Source organism: Hylobates moloch, unplaced genomic scaffold (assembly GCF_009828535.3).
Source record: "Hylobates moloch isolate HMO894 unplaced genomic scaffold, HMol_V3 SCAFFOLD_17, whole genome shotgun sequence".
Lineage (NCBI taxonomy): Eukaryota > Metazoa > Chordata > Mammalia > Primates > Hylobatidae > Hylobates > Hylobates moloch.
Genome location: NW_026652292.1, coordinates 30493043 through 30512251, shown reverse-complemented (window position 1 = coordinate 30512251; position 19209 = coordinate 30493043). Strand labels below are relative to the sequence as shown.

Below are 19209 nucleotides of genomic sequence, written 5' to 3'. Positions count from 1 at the left end.
TTTGGGTGATCTTGAGAACATGGCTTATAAACAAAGGCATCTGAGTTGTCTTCTTCCCCAGGCACCATCGTGCCATGGTGGATGGTTAAGCTCTTCAAGGCCCTTGAAGGCTGCTTCACTGGGTCAGCCCTGGCAGCGGAAGGTCAGGGAACAGACCAAGTGACACACGGACAAGAGCACTGTGTTAGGAGCACAAAGATCTGTCTGAAACCTAGTTTTACCACTAACAAGCTATATGACTGTTGACAAATCTCAAAGTCTAAACTTCTTCATATGGAAAAGGAAAATAAGCTAGATCATGATAAAAAGAAAACAAGAATTTTTAAAAAAATATTCTATCATTTATGAAGCCCTTATTATCTGCCAGGTACCCTGTTAAGTGGTTTTCAAACTTTATTCTATTCAGATCTCATTGTAACACTAGGATGACTACCCCATCTTCTAGGAGAGGAAAATGAGGCAAGTTTTAATAATTTACAGGTCATTTAAGTGGCAAGGCTGGAGTTCAAATACAGATCATCTGTCTTAAAAATCCTGCTTTTACCACTGAATTAGGAGGACTCCTGTAGCAACAGTAGAAAGACATCAATCCCTCAAAGCTTGTAGGCTTTGACAAAGTCTCCCAGAGGCTTCTCCTTTCATGCTGCCTCTTAAATTATGACAAAAAGCGAGAAGAAAGGTTTTGTTCTTTTGTGCTGTGCGCTGTGGTTGCTGCAGCAGGAGAAAGCAAATAGCTGGGGGCAGGATTTGCCTTCCTGACTCCTGATTCATAGAAAGAAAGCCAGACAGACCTCTTAGCCTTCTGCCAAGCAGAAGTTTCTGAATTAGCTGCGTGACTCCCATGGATGCATATTTGAGGTAAAGCATGCCTACAATGCTCCCCGTACTTTTTCGTTTGAAAATTAGCTATGCCCCTCCAACTTCAAAGTCTCACTTTGCAAACAGTTGCCTTCTGTACAAATGTGGCTCTCTGTGAGTTATTATGCTCTTAGGGAAACTATGGTTTTTCCTTCCTGTTTAATGCCTGCCTGCTGGCTCTTCTTGTGCTTGGTTCCTCCCTGCCAGCTTCGGCATCCAGCATGATGGGAAAGAAAATGACTGTGAGCCTGTAGGCAGACACCCGTACATCATGTCCCGCCAGCTCCAGTACGATCCCACTCCGCTGACATGGTCCAAGTGCAGCGAGGAGTACATCACCCGCTTCTTGGAGTAAGTGACAGTGTCTTGTGATGCCCTCACCTGGGTCTTTTTAAATCAGAAGCTGCATTAAGTTTTACACAGAGAAGCTGATGCCTGGAAAAGGCTGGGTTCCATCCCCCAGGCCACCGTGTCAGGGTGGCAGCAGAAGGGGCGGATTTCACTTCTGCATTCTGATCCTGAGGTCTAGATGGGCTCTGCCCTCTGGCCACAGGCAGGTGAGCATCCTGTCCCATCCCAGATTGCTCCTGCCCCAAAATAGCTTTTTATGAGCCAATTATGAATTAAGTCCTTGGGAACTGTCAGGAACACCCAACAGAGATCAGAGTGGTCACTCAAACCTCACTGAGAATAGGATAATGATTTTCTAATTTTACCATGGCTTGTATTTTCTAGATAAACTAAGCTTATGTTGTGGGATATGATTTCATTTTCTTTAATAACTCCCCCAATGGGCCTAGAGGGTTCTCTGCCTTGTAAAAAATAAAGTTGTCTTAAAGGACAAAGAGTAAACCAGAGGGAAGTTTCTGTTGAATGAAAGGCTGAAGGTGAAGGGAATCCTAAACAACTCCTCTCATTTCTGTTAACTTGTTTTCAGCCGAGGCTGGGGGTTCTGTCTTGACGACATACCTAAAAAGAAAGGCTTGAAGTCCAAGGTCATTGCCCCTGGAGTGATCTATGATGTTCACCACCAGTGCCAGCTACAATATGGACCCAACGCTACCTTCTGTCAAGAAGTAGAAGTAAGTGTTGGCTATCTTAGTACCTCTTGGTGGGTATATGCAGGGCTTCAGATCTCCAGCATGCTGAAGGAAGGGCCAGGGCAATATTTGGAAATCTGAGCATCCAGACACAGAATAGAAGCTTTATATTTAAGGCAAGGTGTGTCTGTAAGGCAAAACAATTAAGCTGGAGTCGTATTCCTTGACATTGCCACCTTGGTATTCTACGAAGCCTACATTCCGTTGCAACTGGGTGGTGGTTGAGACAGTTCCATAGTGATTTTCAGGGTTCACAGTGATTCACACCTGCAGACTCCATAGCAACCAACTTAATCCCTAAAATTGCTCCCTTTCTTGAATTTCACATCTGGCTGAAGAGTGCCAGCAGCTCCCAAGGTAGAAGTAGGATTTATTCACCAATTCATTCTTCTTGTTTATTTTCAACGTCCAAATAATAATTCAGGATTTGACACCGTACCTTCTGAAGAATCTGTAGCTCTGTTCTATCTTCTTCATTACCACTGTCACTGCCTCAATTCAGTCTCTCATCATCTTTCCTTGCTATCGTAATTATCTCCTACCTCGTCTCCCTCCTATTCAAATTGTTGCTCAAGTTATTTTTTAAAAACGCAATCTAACCATGGTCTGCTCTGCTGTTAGGGTCCCCGCTGACCACAGGATAAAGTCCCAGCTCCTTTTGAGGCAGTCGTTCGTGATTTGGAAACTGTCTATTCTCTGAACTCATCCCTTATAATGCAAAAGTATCTGTGTTAACACATACATACTGACAAGGCAAGTCTCGCTGAATCCCTGCCAGATTCTGTGCTATATACTGAATAAGAAGAAAATATAAACACTCAAACATTAATAAGACAAAGTCTCTGCTCTTGAGGAGCTCATGGTAGAGGAGGCAGGCATAAAAATTTTAATACAGTGAGATCAATTCAAAACAAAACATAAAAAACTTAAAGGGGAAAGTAAATAACTGTGCTTAGACAGAACAAGCAAACTTAACAGAGAATGTAAAGTTGATACAAAAAACCTCACCCCTCACTTCTAACTGGCTACCAAGTTATGCCAATTCTGCCTCCTAAATTTTTTTTTTTTTTTTTAAGACAGAGTCTTTCTCTGTCGCCCGGGCTGGAGTGCAGTGGCATGATCTTGGCTCACTGCAACCTCCGCCTCCCCAGTTCAAGCAATTCTCATGCCTCAGCCTCCCAAGTAGCTGGGATTACAGGTATGCACCAACAGGCCCAGCTAATTTTTGTGTTTTCAGTAGAGACGGGGTTTCACCATATTGGTCAGGCTGGTCTCAAACTCCTGACCTCAGGTGATCCACCCTCCTTGGCCTCCCAAAGTGCTGGGATTACAGGAATGAACCACTGTGCCCGGCCTAAATATTTCTAAATTCCACCTGTTCCTAGATGACTATAGCAGTTCCCTGATTGGTAGAGTCTGAACACTTCCCCTTAACTCTGATTCATTTTCCAAAATGCAGCCTAAGTAACCTTTATAAATGAAAATCCATTTATAAATGGATTGATAAATACTCACTCCCCTGTGAGTAGAATATCTCATAGCCTTCCTATTTTCTTGCAATAAAGTACAAATTTCCTAAAATGGCTTAAGAAGAGGCTTCAGAATTCGCTCTCCTCTTGCTCTCTGACCTTATGTTTTAGAATATTGTTTTAGCCCTTCACTCTCTAATCTGCTACTGATTATATGTATATGGAATTTTATCACTAATCTTTCCTATCTGGGAAACCTCTCCATATTTTCATCTCTTTGTAGCTCTGTATTTTATATCATTTATCTTTATCTTCTAGTTCACTAGTCCTCTCTTCAGATTTCTCCAATTATGCATTATATGTAACCCGTCTATTGACTTTTTAATCTCATTTATCATATTTTTATTTATAAAAGTATATTTGGTTATTTTTCTGAATTTTCTCTCACTTTCATGGTATTTTGTTCCTAATTTTAAACTTTCGATGTAATCTTTTATTTCTTTAATAACATGTGACATATTTATTTTGCAATTTATACTGAGTAATTTCAGCGTTCAGAGTCTATGTGCATCTGTTTCTCCTATTTGGGGTTTCTCCACATATTATGTGTTATTTCCTTTTGTGATTTTTGCTTTTATTGTGAGCCTTTAGTTATAAAACTTTATGTCAGGTTTTCCTTTAGGGCTCAGATGGCTGGCACCTTCTTTCAGAGAAAATTTTCACTTCTATCTCTGGGTCAATTTAAAATGTTATTAATTTGATGTTGTGTTGACTTCATGAGCAGCATGGGGGTGAGTGTGGATACCAACTCTCAGGAGTAACACTTGACCACTCCTTCTAGGGTTAAAGTCAAAAGAGGCAAGTTTTCTGTGTACCTAGATTTCAGGTCACCCTTTCACTCAAGGCCTTATATGAAGGTCTCCAACTTCCTACCTTACATAGGCCCTAGGCATTGTCTCCAGTATCTAAATGACTAATAAATCGAAGATCTGAGTAACTAGGTTAATCTCCAGATTAACATTTCTGCTACGTTTTTAGCCATTAGGGGGTTTCCTTACTTTCTTGGTGACTCAAGGATGCACTTAAAATATTTAAAATATATTATGCATGATTTTAGAAGATTTATAGAGGTAAGCGTTTTCCAGGGTATCCTGTTGTTTACTAGAAACAGGACACCCAAGTTATCTCTGGTCAGCTTCTCTTCTGCAATCCATGTTTATCTGTCATGAACAGCCTCCATTCTCTGAAAGTGCTGGGTTCTCCACAACCTCTAGAACCCTGCACACTGGTTCCTCGGAACCATCCCTTCTGCTCATCATTTGAGTCTCAGCTTACATATTCTTTTATATCCTATCCTGAATTTCCTATGTCAAAGCTTTATTAGACAATAAAGGTTTAGGTTTTTGTTTACTAGACTATCTCCTTTCCTACCACGTGAGCTCTCTGAGGAAATTTTTATCCCTGACACTCAGCAATGCCTAGCACATAGTAGGCACTCAATAGATAAGTGAATGAAGACTTCAGATCCCTTTATATGGCAGCCAAGATAACCTCATCATTTTCCATGTTAACAACACCCTAAAATACCAGAAAGTGTAGCATTATCCATGTTACAACTTTTTATTTTGAAATAGTTTAAACTCCAAAAAATTGAAAAAAATAGTACAAAGTTTCTGTGTACCATTCGCCTAGCACATCATCCTTTCTAAATGCTCAGTGAACTTAAAGTAAAAGGCTGGGCGCGGTGGCTCACGCTTGTAATCCCAGCACTTTGGGAGGCCGAGGGGGGTGGATCACGAGGTCAGGAGATCGAGACCATGGTGAAACCCCGTCTCTACTAAAAATACAAAAAATTAGCCAGGCGTGGTGGCGGGCACCTGTAGTCCCAGCTACTCAGAGAGGCTGAGGCAGGAGAATGGCATGAACCCAGGAGGCGGAGCTTGCAGTGAGCCGAGATTGTGCCACTGCACTCCAGCCTGGGCGACAGAGCGAGACTCCGTCTCAAAGGAAAAAAAAAAAAAAAGAAATCCTCAGAAAGAAGGAAAAAAAATAAAAGGGGGAGCAATAAGCATGAATAGATATTGAGGCTGAAGTGGAGATAACAAAAGGGTTATGTGGGTTTTCGCACCCACATTGGAAGAGACAATGATGTATTCTCCTTGACCAGGGCCAGGATTTAGAACTGAGACCTTTGCATGAAGCTGCGATTCTCAAGGAGTTATGCTTCAATGAAAGGATGAGCTAGAAGAAATAAACCAAAACGAAAGAGAGATGACAGAGAAGCAACTTTTATCTCAGCCTGGTTTCTAGTGGGGAAGTGGCAGGGGGTGTGTGGAAATACTGGTGAATAACTTTCTCACTTGGAAATTCTTTACTAGAGGCCATGCTCATGCTAATCTAGAGTTGAAATTTGTACCCTGTATAGCTTGAGTAGCTTCATTGCAATAATAATAATAATAATAATAATAATAATAATAAATAAAACATTTGGCCTGGAGATACCATGGATGCCTGGAAATAAAGGTGAAACTGGCCCAGAGGAACCAACACTCAACCAAGGTGGCACGAAACTCCAATAGATAAAGCCACCCTAGGCCAGGTACGGTGGCTCACACCTGTAATCCCAGCACTTTGGGAGGCCAGGGTGGGCAGATCATGAGATCAGGGGATCGAGACCATCCTAGTTAACACCGTGAAACCCCGTCTCTACTACAAATACAAAAAGTTAGCCGGGCATGGTGGCGGGTGTCTGCAGTCTCAGCTACTCGGTAGGCTGAGGCAGGAGAATGGCGTGAACCCAGGAGGCAGAGCTTGCAGTGAGCCGAGATGGCACCACTGCACTCCAGCCTGGATGACAGAGTGAGACTCTGTCACAAAAAAAAAAAAAAAAAAAAGCCACCCTTCAGATGAGTTCATAATTCAGCCTCTAATTCAAAAATCTAATGTAGTCCATCTTCAGCTAAGTGAGTAGAGCAATAAGCCCTTAAGAACTTTCAAAAATTGAATTTTTGTATAGGGATAATAAAATAAATGTATAAGAATGAATTGTACTTGAGAAAAAAGAGCCATAAGATATATGTAAGGCAGATATGAGGAAGAATAAATACAACTTCTGGAAATGGAAAGTGTGGTTATTGACTTAAAAATTCATTGGATGGATTAAACAGCAGACTTGACACAATTGAAAAGAAAATCAATCAAATGGAATTTAGAGCTGAGAAAATTACTTCCCATCCCACTCGGGTGCTTCTTAGGGGTGTATGATGGAGGAGAAAGTTTCTTCAGTTTTTATATACAAAAAGATTGAGAGCTGAAGAATATGAAAGTGAGGTTGAAACACAAAGCACAGAATAAGAAGGTCCATCAACAACAATTACGGGTTCCAAAAGGAGAGAAAGGAGAGGCAAAATTTAGAGACAGAAATATTGATAATTTTCTAAAATGGCTTAAAATATGAAGTCATATAATGAAAAACACATGCAGTGTAGAACACAATAAGTGGATAGAACTATGGTAGATGAATAGACAGAAAAAAATACTAATATATAGATGGAAGCAGCTAAGCTATTTCAGATGGCATCTGAGAATTCTGCCAACCTTCCTTTGTCCCCATGGGGTAGAAATAAGAAGGAATATGTAGCTCTCTTCCTGGAAACTGATACCAGCTGATTACTTAAGGTAATAAGTGAACAAGCTGAGGCTTTCTAGCTGGAAGAGTTTCCATTTTCTTCACTGAGCAGGCTCAAGTTATAACCACCCCCAACTGTTAGTAATCAGGTTGCCTTCCAGCCACATTTTAGGTTTACCTTTTGTAGATGATCACCAGTTACCCTTCCCAAGAGCAATGAGTGCTGGATATTGTGCCAAACATATAGAAATGACCATCTCAACCCTTAGAAAATAGGTTTTATCCCTCATTTCCATATTACCTAGTATGATCTATAGACCATTGTTTATGAATGATGACAAAGTCCAAGTTAAGCTTGAACTGAAAACTCTAATGATTACTTTCTGTCACTCTTAGTCACTAACAACAGTGGCATTTATTGTGAGTGTGTGGATGAGTGTGCATATTTTACCGTAACTATAGAAATGCTTTGTGGCAGGTTTTGAAAATACAAAAGAAGTGCAATTTGTTTTCTAGAACATCTGCCAGACACTGTGGTGCTCCGTGAAGGGCTTTTGTCGCTCTAAGCTGGATGCTGCTGCAGATGGAACTCAATGTGGTGAGAAGAAGGTGATGCGTCAGGCTGAGGAAAGAGGTGGGAGGGCAGTGGGCAGAGTTCTTGGGAGGAGCTGAGAAGAAGGCCCTAGAGGGCAGCTCTCTCTGAGGGAAGAGCAGTGGATGGAGGACAAACAGTCAGACCAGCTGGAGGAGAGCACCCCACATCCACTGCTCCTGGTGAACCTGCATTGGGAGCAGGTAGTTAAGGAGGGAGGGCTGAGGTCCAGTTTCACACTTCACTTGTAAAACATCTGTTTCATCTCTCCCTGATGAATTTCTATGGAGTTTGTGGTCAACATTTCCTAGGCTTGTTATCAGCCTTCCTTTTGACTTTTTTTCTCTCATATGGAAGATTGAAAAGGATAAGCCAGTGGCTTCTTCTTCCCAAAAACGCAGGATTTAGGCCACTTATCATCTTTCTCATCATCTGACATGACTGCATTTCTTGAAGTTCTGCTACTTTACTAAGCAGGCAAGTCAGACACCACAGAACTCAGAGAGGTTTGATATCCTCTAGGCTGGGTTTCTTGTGGGCCTAGAGCTTACATGTTTAGTGGGCATCTTTATGCAGCTTGAGTGTGGCAGGACCCCTCACTGAGATTATAGAACCCGGACAAAATACACAGTGGCCAGAAAAAAACAAGGGGAAAAAAAGGATATCAGACAATAAAGCATGTCCAAATCCTCCAGGAAATGTGGTTATTCATGACAACCACATAGCATTTTCCTTTGTTTTCATTTTTGTATATTCCCTCTCCTAAACCGATAGTTGTGGAAGGATTGCCTTGAAGAGGGGAGAGAGTGGATTTTTTCTTAGTTGCTTGAAAGGCCAGAGCTGCAAACAATAGGTAGAGTTAAAAGAAAGCAGAATTTTTTCTTGATATAATGAAGAACTTCCTAACAACTAGTGTGTTTTGGCAGTGAAATTGACCTTTTGTCAGGAAACAACAGGTGCTGGAGAGGATGTGGAGAAATAGGAACACTTTTACACTGTTGGTGGGACTGTAAACTAGTTCAACCATTGTGGAAGTCAGTGTGGCGATTCCTCAGGGATCTAGAACTAGAAATACCATTTGACCCAGCAATCCTGTTACTGGGTATATACCCAAAGGATTATAAGTCATGCTGCTATAAAGACACATGCACACGTATGTTTATTGCGGCACTATTCACAATAGCAAAGACTTGGAACCAAGCCAAATGTCCAACAATGATAGACTGGATTAAGAAAATGTGGCACATATACACCATGGAATACTATGCAGCCATAAAAAAGGATGAGTTCATGTCCTTTGTAGGGACATGGATGAAGCTGGAAACCATCATTCTCAGCAAACTATCGCAAGGACAAAAAACCAAACACCGCATGTTCTCACTCATAGGTGGGAATTGAACAATGAGAACACATGGACACAGGAAGGGGAGCATCACACTCCGGGGACTGTTGTGGGGTGGGGATAGGGGGGAGGGATAGCATTAGGAGATATACCTAATGTTAAATGACAAGTTAATGGGTGCAGCAAACCAACATGGCACATGTATACATATGTAACTAACCTGCACATTGTGCACATGTACCCTAAAACTTAAAGTATAATAAAATAAATAAATAAATAAAAAGAAATTGACTTTTTGCAGAGGATGAGTTCTCTGTTGCAGTCATTAAGTACCCAGAGAGCTATAAAGAAGTGCTATTCACTGTGCCAGTCTGTGAACTATTGTGGTTTGCAACAAGATAAAGATCATGCACCAGAAAGTAAATCAACTATGTTACTAAGCAACTATGTTGCTAAGCGTACTAAGCTGACGTGCTTTTCATAACAGGACTCTCAATGAAAGAAGTTGTATGTTGATTTACATTCTTGTGCTCAATCTGCCAACCACACTGTGTAGCACCTGTGTGATTAGGCAACGTAAAGTTTCCTTCCATTCCTGAAACTCTCTGATTCTAAAACCCAAGACTCTTGGCAGAAACTTATATGGGCCCCTGTTTGTTTTATATCTGATATGTGACTGTAGAAAGCTGGCTTGCTTGCAGAGAATTGGGTTTAGACTTTTAGGGCTCTTGACTCAGCTTGCTCTGGTAACCTTCCTGATACGGCCATCTCCTGCCTCTTCCCTTTCCAGTGGTGTATGGCAGGCAAGTGCATCACAGTGGGGAAGAAACCAGAGAGCGTTCCTGGAGGCTGGGGCCGCTGGTCACCCTGGTCCCACTGTTCCAGGACCTGTGGGGCTGGAGTCCAGAGTGCAGAGAGGCTCTGCAACAACCCCGAGTGAGTCCAGATAAATATATTTCCCTTCTCTCCACATGCGCTGGGGGCGGGATGGGGGGGCAGTCTTGAATGGCATGACCTCAGTGACCCCAAGCCTCCTCCAGGGAAATTAAATGGGTTCCCAGGACAAAACGGAACAAGAAGATTCACAGAGAGTGGGAGAAAAAAGTGGTTCTGTTTTGTGTTGTTTCATTTTGGCTTGGCACTGGATTCTTACTAAAACTTGGATAAGTAAGCTGATTTTATCATTTGGGGAAATAAAGCAAATTTCTTTTAAATGTGCAATCTATGTGAAAGCCTCTAGGAGATTATACAATTAAATATTTTTAAATAACTCCATTTTATCAGTAGAGATGAGTGAAACGCAATTTTGCTGATAAGATTGTAGCTTGCTTTCAGTGATAATGAATACACAATTTTATGAGAATAATTCTTTCCTTAAGCAACTAGTAAAACAGGTACATTTTTGAGGACAATTATTTTTAATATTTTTAGATAAGGATTTTTATAAACCCTAAAGTTCCGTAGTGGCCTGTTAAGGATTCTGCAAATGTTATTTTACAAGTGACTTTCAATTGTTTAAGCAAATTGCTTAATTTTTCATATATTCTATTTGTATAATAATATTATATATGAGGTAAATTTAAACTTGCTTGTTTTCCAAATACACATTACATTCTTAATTTCATTATTTTCTGATATACTGTCTCCCAAGTAATTTCTTAAAAGTGTATATGTGATATCTCCTTTAAGTGGAAATTATATTGTTTCTTTTATCTAGATTTACATTCATCTACTTTGAAAAGCAGGAGTCACATTTTTTGAAAGGCGAGCAATAAAAGTGATTTTATCTCTCAGTATCTCAATTCCAAAGGTTATTTATCCTTTTTGTTAATAACTGTATTACCTAGATGTATAGTATTTAAATATATGTATATATGTATATATATGCATGTATACGTTACATATATACATATATACACTATATATATTATATATTTTTTCTAAGGGTTAATAAGTTAGTATGTGTAAGGAATTATCTACTACATAATAAAGTATTAATAAACAGTAGTTATTATGAATCTTTATCATTTACCACATTTATAAGCATGCATTTGGAAATTCTTCACAAAATTATTTTAAAATTGCACCCTTTGATGAAAGTTGTTTTCATTTAAATACTGGGTTTCTGTGACTTCCAAAATTCCAAACCAAGAGTTTCTCATAGAGTACTTTATTTTTAGAGAAAATTGTCATTTAACCGTTTGTTTCCATTTGATCCAGAAATGTGATTTCCATTTTCATTTGAGAGATCAGAAAAGAAAGGCAATTTGCTCTGGGACTTATTGTCAGTGCTGTATATTCAGACACCACCAGTGTGAAACCTTCTTGGGAGGCTGGTCAGTGACCTGTGGCTATCAGAGAAGGGAACTCCTAGTTGAGAAAGTGAAGGATGAATCTCTAACCTGGCTTCAGGAGAAAGGTAGTTCTAATTCTCATCTCCAAGGCCACAGTTTGTCATAGAGTCTCCTTGGGTGAGTGGACATGCCTGTTCTTCATTGCCAGTTTGCTTAAATTCATTGCTAACACTGCCAATGGCACCACATCATAGATTCGAATCTGTGGCTCAAGTCAGAGATTCAGGCCACTGCATGAGCCAGCTGATGTTGGGACTGCATCCTTGCTGTAGGTCAACTGTCTAGTGAGAACCCAGCAGAGCTTGGCTCATAAGAGGCTGTCAGTGATATTGATTGGATGGAAATGAATTGGAGACATACCAGGTCATAGAATGTCACTGCATCAGCACAAATAGAAAACCAGCCTGACCTTAAATAACAAGGACAATTCTTGGTACCTCCTACAGGGAGTCAACAAATTAAGAGCCTACTATATGAACTGCCTTGGTCAAACCTCTTTCATGAGTGAGGAACGGAAGCTTACTCAGGCCACATTGAGGGAAGGGAGGTATAGAAAATCTCATGGGCATTCAAGGAGAACAAAGTACAGCAGAATCAACAAGAATTACAGCTGCAACCAATACTTGACTAGACTGCCAGGATTTGAATTCTCTGTCTCTCAGGATTTTGTGGTCAGGCAGTGTAACACAGTGGATAAGAACTCAGGCTTTGGATCAAGGAAGATGACGATTCAAATCTTGGCTCTGCCACTACCACCTGTGTCCTTTGGGGAGCTGTTCTGGCTTTCTGTGTCCCTGGAATATGATTTCATCTGGACTGCTCACTCGACGTGCCTTCTGCCTTTGCACTGAGAAGCACTTTCCAGCCGTCCTTTAAGACCATTCTCCAGGACAAGCCCTTCCGTAAATCCTTCCCAACTAACCTCATTTCCATGGCTTTCCCCCTTCACATAACTCTCATTGTACTTTCAGTCTGGGATACATAATTGCTGTCTTAAATTGTCTCTCATTTCTTATATAGCTCATTTTTTTCTCCTCAACCAAATTATGAACTTCTAGGAAGCATAGAGCATGGGTTGACCTTCGTTTGCACCCTCTTCTCCCTGAGCATAGTGTTGAGCACATGGTAGTATATAAATACTGGTTGATTATTATTCACGATAACCAAAAAAAATGCTATCAGTTATTGAGCTCTCATTCTGTGTTAGTTACTCTATTAAATCTGTGGTTGCATTGTCTCATGCAATACAACTTGTGAGATAAAAACTATTATGCTCATTTTACAAACGAAAAAAAACTGAGGCTCAGAGAAATAAGGTAACTTATTCAGATCCATCTAACAAAAAGATAATGCCAAATTCGAACTCCAGGCTATTGGCACTCCAGCGATAGGAGGCGCACTCCTGCGATAGGAGGCACACTCCCGCGATAGGAGGCACACTCCCTGATTCAGATACTGCAGCAAGATGGATACCAGAAGGCATGCCTGGGAACCTTCTCAAAGGATAGTTTCTTCCCCTCTCCCCTCTCTTATTTTGAGTGACCCATTGATCCTGACAGGAAGGCTGGTATGCCCTCAAGTGTATCACAAAGGAAAGAAAAATCAAAAAGTGATTTTTCTAAAATAAGATTAACTTATTCACCCATTGAATATCTATTAAGAGCCTCCTATGCCCAAAGTACTATGAGGCACCACAGAGGACACAGAGCTTGGATTGTGCCATCAAAGAACTATCTTTGGGAATGATAGGTTCAGGACGTGCAGGCAGCTGGCACACAAAGTGTCGCTGAAGAGGAGAAAAAAATGACTTCTGGTGGAAATCCAGGAAGGATTCGTGAAGGAGGTAGCATTTATTTGGTTCTTCAAGCATGAGCAGTAGGTAGACATGTGGAGACTTTAAGGGAGGAAAAAAATCTATCCAAAGGCACAGAAAAGAAATATTAAATGAGGCAGGTGGCACCACTGGAGCAGTGTAACATGAAGCAGAGTGTGGGAAGTAAATTGTTAAGGTGAGTTAAGGCAGGATTGTGAGGGCTTTGAATGCCAAGCTCAGGAAACTGATGTGACCATTGGATGCCATTAGAGATTTTAAAACAGGAAACTAAAATAATTAAGGTCATCTGAAAATTTAGCCTGATAGTTGTTTGTACTGTGGGTTTAATTTTAAAGGAAGAGATAGAAATGGAGATAAGAATTTTAAAAGTAGAGATAGGGATGGAGATAAGAATTGGATTGATTTGATTATTGTAGAGTTGAAGAGTAGGAAACAAATGTAAATAGACAACTGATGACCAGGCAACTGATTGACTGTGGGATCCAAGGAAGGCACAGATGGATGATTCTGAAATCTGACCACTTTTAACTCACCAAATATGAATCAGAGAAGGAGCATACTTGAAAGGAAAATGATGTATCCTTTTTTTGGCATAGATTTCACCTGGAGGATATACAGGTGGAAATGACATATAAACTATTTCAAAATAAGCTACTATACACTTAGGACTGAAATGTTGGCAGGCAAGGAAAAAATATGTAAAATTTGAAGCATTTATTTAAAAGGTAAGTTTTGAGGGCATAGAGAGACATCATTTGTCAAGGCCAGATACTAGAGGAGTTTTCAAGGAAAATGTTGGCGTTTAAGCAAACTAAAAAAAAAGCTTGGAACAAAAAACCAAACACCGCATGTTCTCACTCATAGGTGGGAATTGAACCATGAGAACACATGGACACAGAAAGGGGAACATTACACACCGGGGACTGTTGTGGGGTGGGGGGAGGGGGGAGGGATAGCATTAGGAGATATACCTAATGTAAATGACGAGTTAATGAGTGCAGCACACCAACATGGCACATGTATACATATGTAACAAACCTGCATGTTGTGCACATGTACCCTAGAACTTAAAGTATAATAATAAAATAAAAAAATAAAAAATAAAAAAATAAAAAATTCCCAAATAAATAATCAAATCTAAAAAAAAAAAAGAAAAGCTTGTCTGTTTCATTTGCAGGCCAAAGTTTGGAGGGAAATATTGCACTGGAGAAAGAAAACGCTATCGCTTGTGCAATGTCCACCCCTGTCGCTCAGAGGCACCAACATTTCGGCAGATGCAGTGCAGTGAATTTGACACTGTTCCCTACAAGAATGAACTCTACCACTGGTTTCCCATTTTTAACCCAGGTAAGGAGCTGTAATGGTGTATCTCAGATCTAGGGAACAGCCATTCTCAAAGCATTTGTATGTCAGTCAGGGTTTCTGTGATCCATACAAAGATTAACAAAGAAAATTGTACACCAGGAATTTTGTAATTTAGAAGATGGAAACATTGACCTGGTTAAGTTGATCAGTAAATGTTGAAGGCTGAATACATTCAACTCTGTCTGAGCTTTGTGGGAGATAAAAGAAGTTTATAAAACATGGTGACTTGCTTCAAAACAGCTGAGGTGCAATTGAGCCATTAATAGGGCATGTAGGAATTCAGTAACTAATTGCTTGTTGATGGACATGAGAAACTGACTGTGATTTCGTCAGAAATTCAGAAGAAAAGGTCATCGTGGTTTTGAAGTAATTGCAAAAAAAAAAGGCTTCCAGTGAAGCAGTTGATGATTCTTAAGACTACTCATGCTTTCATGAGCAGTCTTTCCACCAGAAGAAAGAAAAGGGAAGGCATTCAAAATAGAGTCGTTCCAAGTGGGAGCAGAATAACAGGTGGAAGGGCAAGATAATAGGAATGAAAGAACAAAAGCCAGCTCTGCGCTAGAAATCAACATTTTATATGTACAGGAGTATGAGAAGCGTAAAAAGTAAAATCAAACATCGGAATGTTGCACAGGAAGGATAGGGACATGATGGAGTTGGAGAATGGAATAGCGGCCCTGGCAAAACTTCCAGACACATTCTGTCCTTAAAATGAAGAAGAATCAATGACCATTAGCTAGACATCAACATCAAAAAGCATATTTGTGTTGTTTGTTGTTATCTGAGTAGGAAATGAAACAGAAAAGATTTTCCTATGTTAAAGAAATTTAAGGCAAGGTAGTAAAAAATAGCTAATCAAATTTTTCATGATTTTTGAGTTCCGGAAAATCCAATGTGAATAGGACACAAGAAAAATCACAGATTTGAGAATTGTGTATTTGGACTGTTAGAACAATGACTTATGCAATAGCTTTTGAAAGAAAGACTCTGCAGTGCTTTGCTCAGCTCAGGTCTCCAAAATACCCTGATGCTCTTAGTTGTCAAGGGCAGTGATTGCTCCTTGCCCCCAATTATTCAGTGTCATTTATGATCTAGAGGGAAAAACCATTTGGTTATTGGTGCAATTTAGTCTCCTGAGTCAGGCATTTGGATACAGGAAAACTCAGGCATATATCCAGGTGTACTCCAAAATTACCAAGTGATAAAAGGTGCATCCAGTCAGTGCTGTCTATGTGTATATCCTGCGCATTCTCAATTTGTTAGAACTATTTGAGTCAGTGGTCCTGTAGACTCTGAATGGGCAGCCTGTCAGAGCTAAAATAGCATAGCTGCTCCAGTGGTATCACATGTGCTTAGTGTGGGATCCCCCTCCCAGATATACAGTTGGATTTGTGTCAGTTTAACTCTGATGGCTCAAGTAGCTGGACTTGGAATAAAAATATTTGATTCAGCTTTGCTTTTCATTTGTTTGCAAGCATTCATCATGTGCCTATTTTTTGACTAGCAAAGCAATAGGTACTAAAGAAGTGAGAGTTATACAAGTTGACATTAATTCCACTCACTTTGGAGTGATTGATTTGCTTCTCTAACTCAGATGAAGTTTGTCACCTGCTGACCTTACTCCCTACCCAGTCTATCAGCATTCATCCTCTATCCCGGTAGTTTCTTTATAGATTCCTATGCTATTATTTTCATTAGCAGACAATGACTTATCTGCTAATCTGAATAGCTACTACCTTGAACAGCACACTGATTACTTTCCCCATTATACTCTGTCTACAGAGTTACTATTTGCTTAGTTAACAGGCAGCCCTGGCAGTAGGTCGTTCATGTCAACAAGGATTTCTGCAGCATTTTTTCTGTGCCAGATATCAAGCGCCTTACAGCCTCCCAGGCATCCTTTTAGAAATCACCAGAGGATAAAATAAACATACAGCAGAGTTTTCTACCCCCTCAGTGGACAGTGATACTTTCCACAGCACTTTATATGCTTTTTCCTAATTTTATCTCCACAAGAAAACCCTTCAAGGAAAGCTGTTTTTGACCCAATTTTTAGAGATGAGCTAATAGGTTCGGAGGACCTATGCAACTTGCCCAAACTCAGACTATGAGATAGAACCAAGAGTTAGTCCAGGCCTGACTCTGCAGCCTGATCGTTAAGCACGAAAACACACAGGGACTGGGTTAAGTTCATTTCCTTAAGACCAATGCACTGAATTTTGAATTTTCCCTAAGGCAATGTTCATGTCTTTAAAACCTTCGATTATTTCATAAGCCAGGAGCTCTGCTGGAAAACCCAACAACCCTTTTTATTATGATTAAGGTTCAGTTTATTAAACCTATATATCTTGCCCTTGAGAACCAGTGTTTTCTAAACATTTAAGCATTGATGACTAATTATTACATTGCTTAAATAATTTAAGTTGTGATTCTAAGTTTACTTCTTAAGCATCTTAACCAAAAGACAGAACTTAAAACTACACAGTAAATAGAAAACTCATTACTGCACTTACCCTTATCTAATACATCAATACAGCCAGGCATAGTGGTGCACGCCTGTAATCCTAACTAGTCAGGAGGGTGAGGCGGGAGGATCGCTTCATCACAGAAGTTTGAGGCTGTAATGACCTATGATTGCACCACCTCACTCCAGCGTGGGTGACAGAGCAAGACCCTGCCTCTACAGAAAAATTTTAAAAATAAAAAATAAAAGAAAAAGAAAACATCAACGACAAGGGTTTAATTCATTTTAAAAAATTATTTCTACTTTTGTTTTTATACCTTTGTGTGGTTACTATAGAATATATTCATTTTAATGCCTTCTTATATTTCACTAATACATATTTCTATGTATTGTGGGGATTACAATAAGATTATCATATTAGAAAGTACAAGAATACCATTTTAGACTAGCCAAAGGTTTCAGACTCTTGGTAATTACTTGACTGATTTTGGGCTGTGATACAGAGTGACAAGTTTTCATTTTTGCTTTTTCCTCCAAGCTGATTTGATTTTAGTCCTTAAGCTGAGCTTCCTTTTTAAGTTAAATATAACTTCTTGCATCAATAAAACATTTTAAGTTATGCCTTTTGCTTTGGGGTTTAGTATTTCTTGGGATCTGTTGAGGAATGGCAGGGGTACACACCACAGATCCCTTCTCTTCATGTGCACACCGCCTTCCCGTTTTGGCCTTCCCTTACCGAACACAAGTTCAAAGGTAAAATGATTAAGAATTGCAAGACAGAGACAACAGCATTCAACCAAGTGTGAGGTCCTGGGTAAAAGCACAGGACTTATGCCCATGAAGCCCTGCCTGTGAATGGATTTTAGAAACTGGATTCTTTAAAATGATGAAACTCACATTCCAGTCTATTCGCAAAACATGAAATGCATCAAAACTTTTCCTTACCTAAGAAATATTTTCATTCTTTTTAGCAAGTTAGAGCTTTCATTTCTATCATTATTAAGATCATTATCCAAACATGTTGAGCCACCCTGTTTCTGCAAAATTGAAAATGCAAACTTTGATTTGGTAAGTTCATCTCTTTTCCTAAGCTCCGTTTGAGAGGATTAATCAGACAGTGTGAGGGTGAGAGTTCACTAGTAAATTAGTTTTAGAGCTTTTGCTTAGGTGAATTATAAATGAACTTGAAAGCTAGAGGGAAAAAAATCACATGACCCTACAAAAGGATGTGTCAAGGCAGGGGAATAAATGTGAGACAAGGAAAGTACTCAACTCTATAGAGATGATGGACTCGACAAGGTTGATGTCTGGCACAGAGAATCTCTGATACCAGCGATGACTCCCAAGAATTAAGACCATCCATTACCACCCTTGCCTCCTCCTGCAGATCCTGTGTCACAGGACAACTTAATGACATAACCAGAGCTCTTCCAGAGCACCATGAAAGACAAAGGCCAGAGAAGGAGGGGACAGAGAAGGAGGACTTCAGGCTCAGCCTTATAAAAGCCTTGAATAGTACTGAACCTTCCATTTAGGATGACTGCTTTCAAACATAGGGTTCTCCCTGGCCTGAGGCACATCTATAGGTCATGGTGGTGGGAGCTCTGGGAGAGTTGCAACAGAGAATCTGTATGCTGTCATTGTTATTACAAATGTTATTTCCTAGATAATTTCTAAGACTCCATAAACCACTATACTTGTAGTCAACACACATGTGTGTTTCTTGTAGGCAGTGTACTTCATTTAACCTGTCTAGCCTTGAAGAATGTACTAGTCCTGTGTTGTGGAAACAGGGTGGAGGGAAGTTTTGAAATTAGGGCCTCTCTTTGTGGAGATGTGTCATGAATATCACTGGGGAAGGAAGACTTTTCCAGTTTTCCTGTTTGAGGGCCAAGACTTACTATTTTTAAAAGGAATATATGTGTCTTATAAAAATGCAAGTGCACATAATAGAATGAAACAAAAATGAATTCCTGTTATCTCACTGCATTGAATGTATTTCTCCAAGATAACCATGCTAACAGCAGGTTTTCACTTGCACACAAATAGAACCATAATTTGCCAGTTCTGCAGCTTGATTCATTGAGTAGATCATGGCATCATGATCTACTCCTTTTAGTGACTGCATAGCAGTCCATTATGTAAATGCGACTTAGTGAATCTGTCCGTTTCTCTCTGAATAAACATTCCGTTGCCGCAATGA

General features: G+C 39.9%; 1 protein-coding gene across 2 annotated transcripts in view; it reads left to right on the top strand.

Moving 5' to 3' along the window:
* Positions 1–19209, top strand: part of ADAMTS12 (ADAM metallopeptidase with thrombospondin type 1 motif 12) — a 364317-nt gene that overhangs the window by 231758 nt on the left and 113350 nt on the right. For both annotated transcript variants that reach the window (XM_032135811.1, XM_032135809.2), the window contains exons 8-12: positions 1066–1209; positions 1796–1940; positions 7572–7664; positions 9780–9925; positions 14355–14524. In XM_032135811.1, the coding sequence (XP_031991702.1) occupies positions 1066–1209; positions 1796–1940; positions 7572–7664; positions 9780–9925; positions 14355–14524 (698 nt within the window). The remainder of the gene's footprint in view (positions 1–1065; positions 1210–1795; positions 1941–7571; positions 7665–9779; positions 9926–14354; positions 14525–19209) is intronic.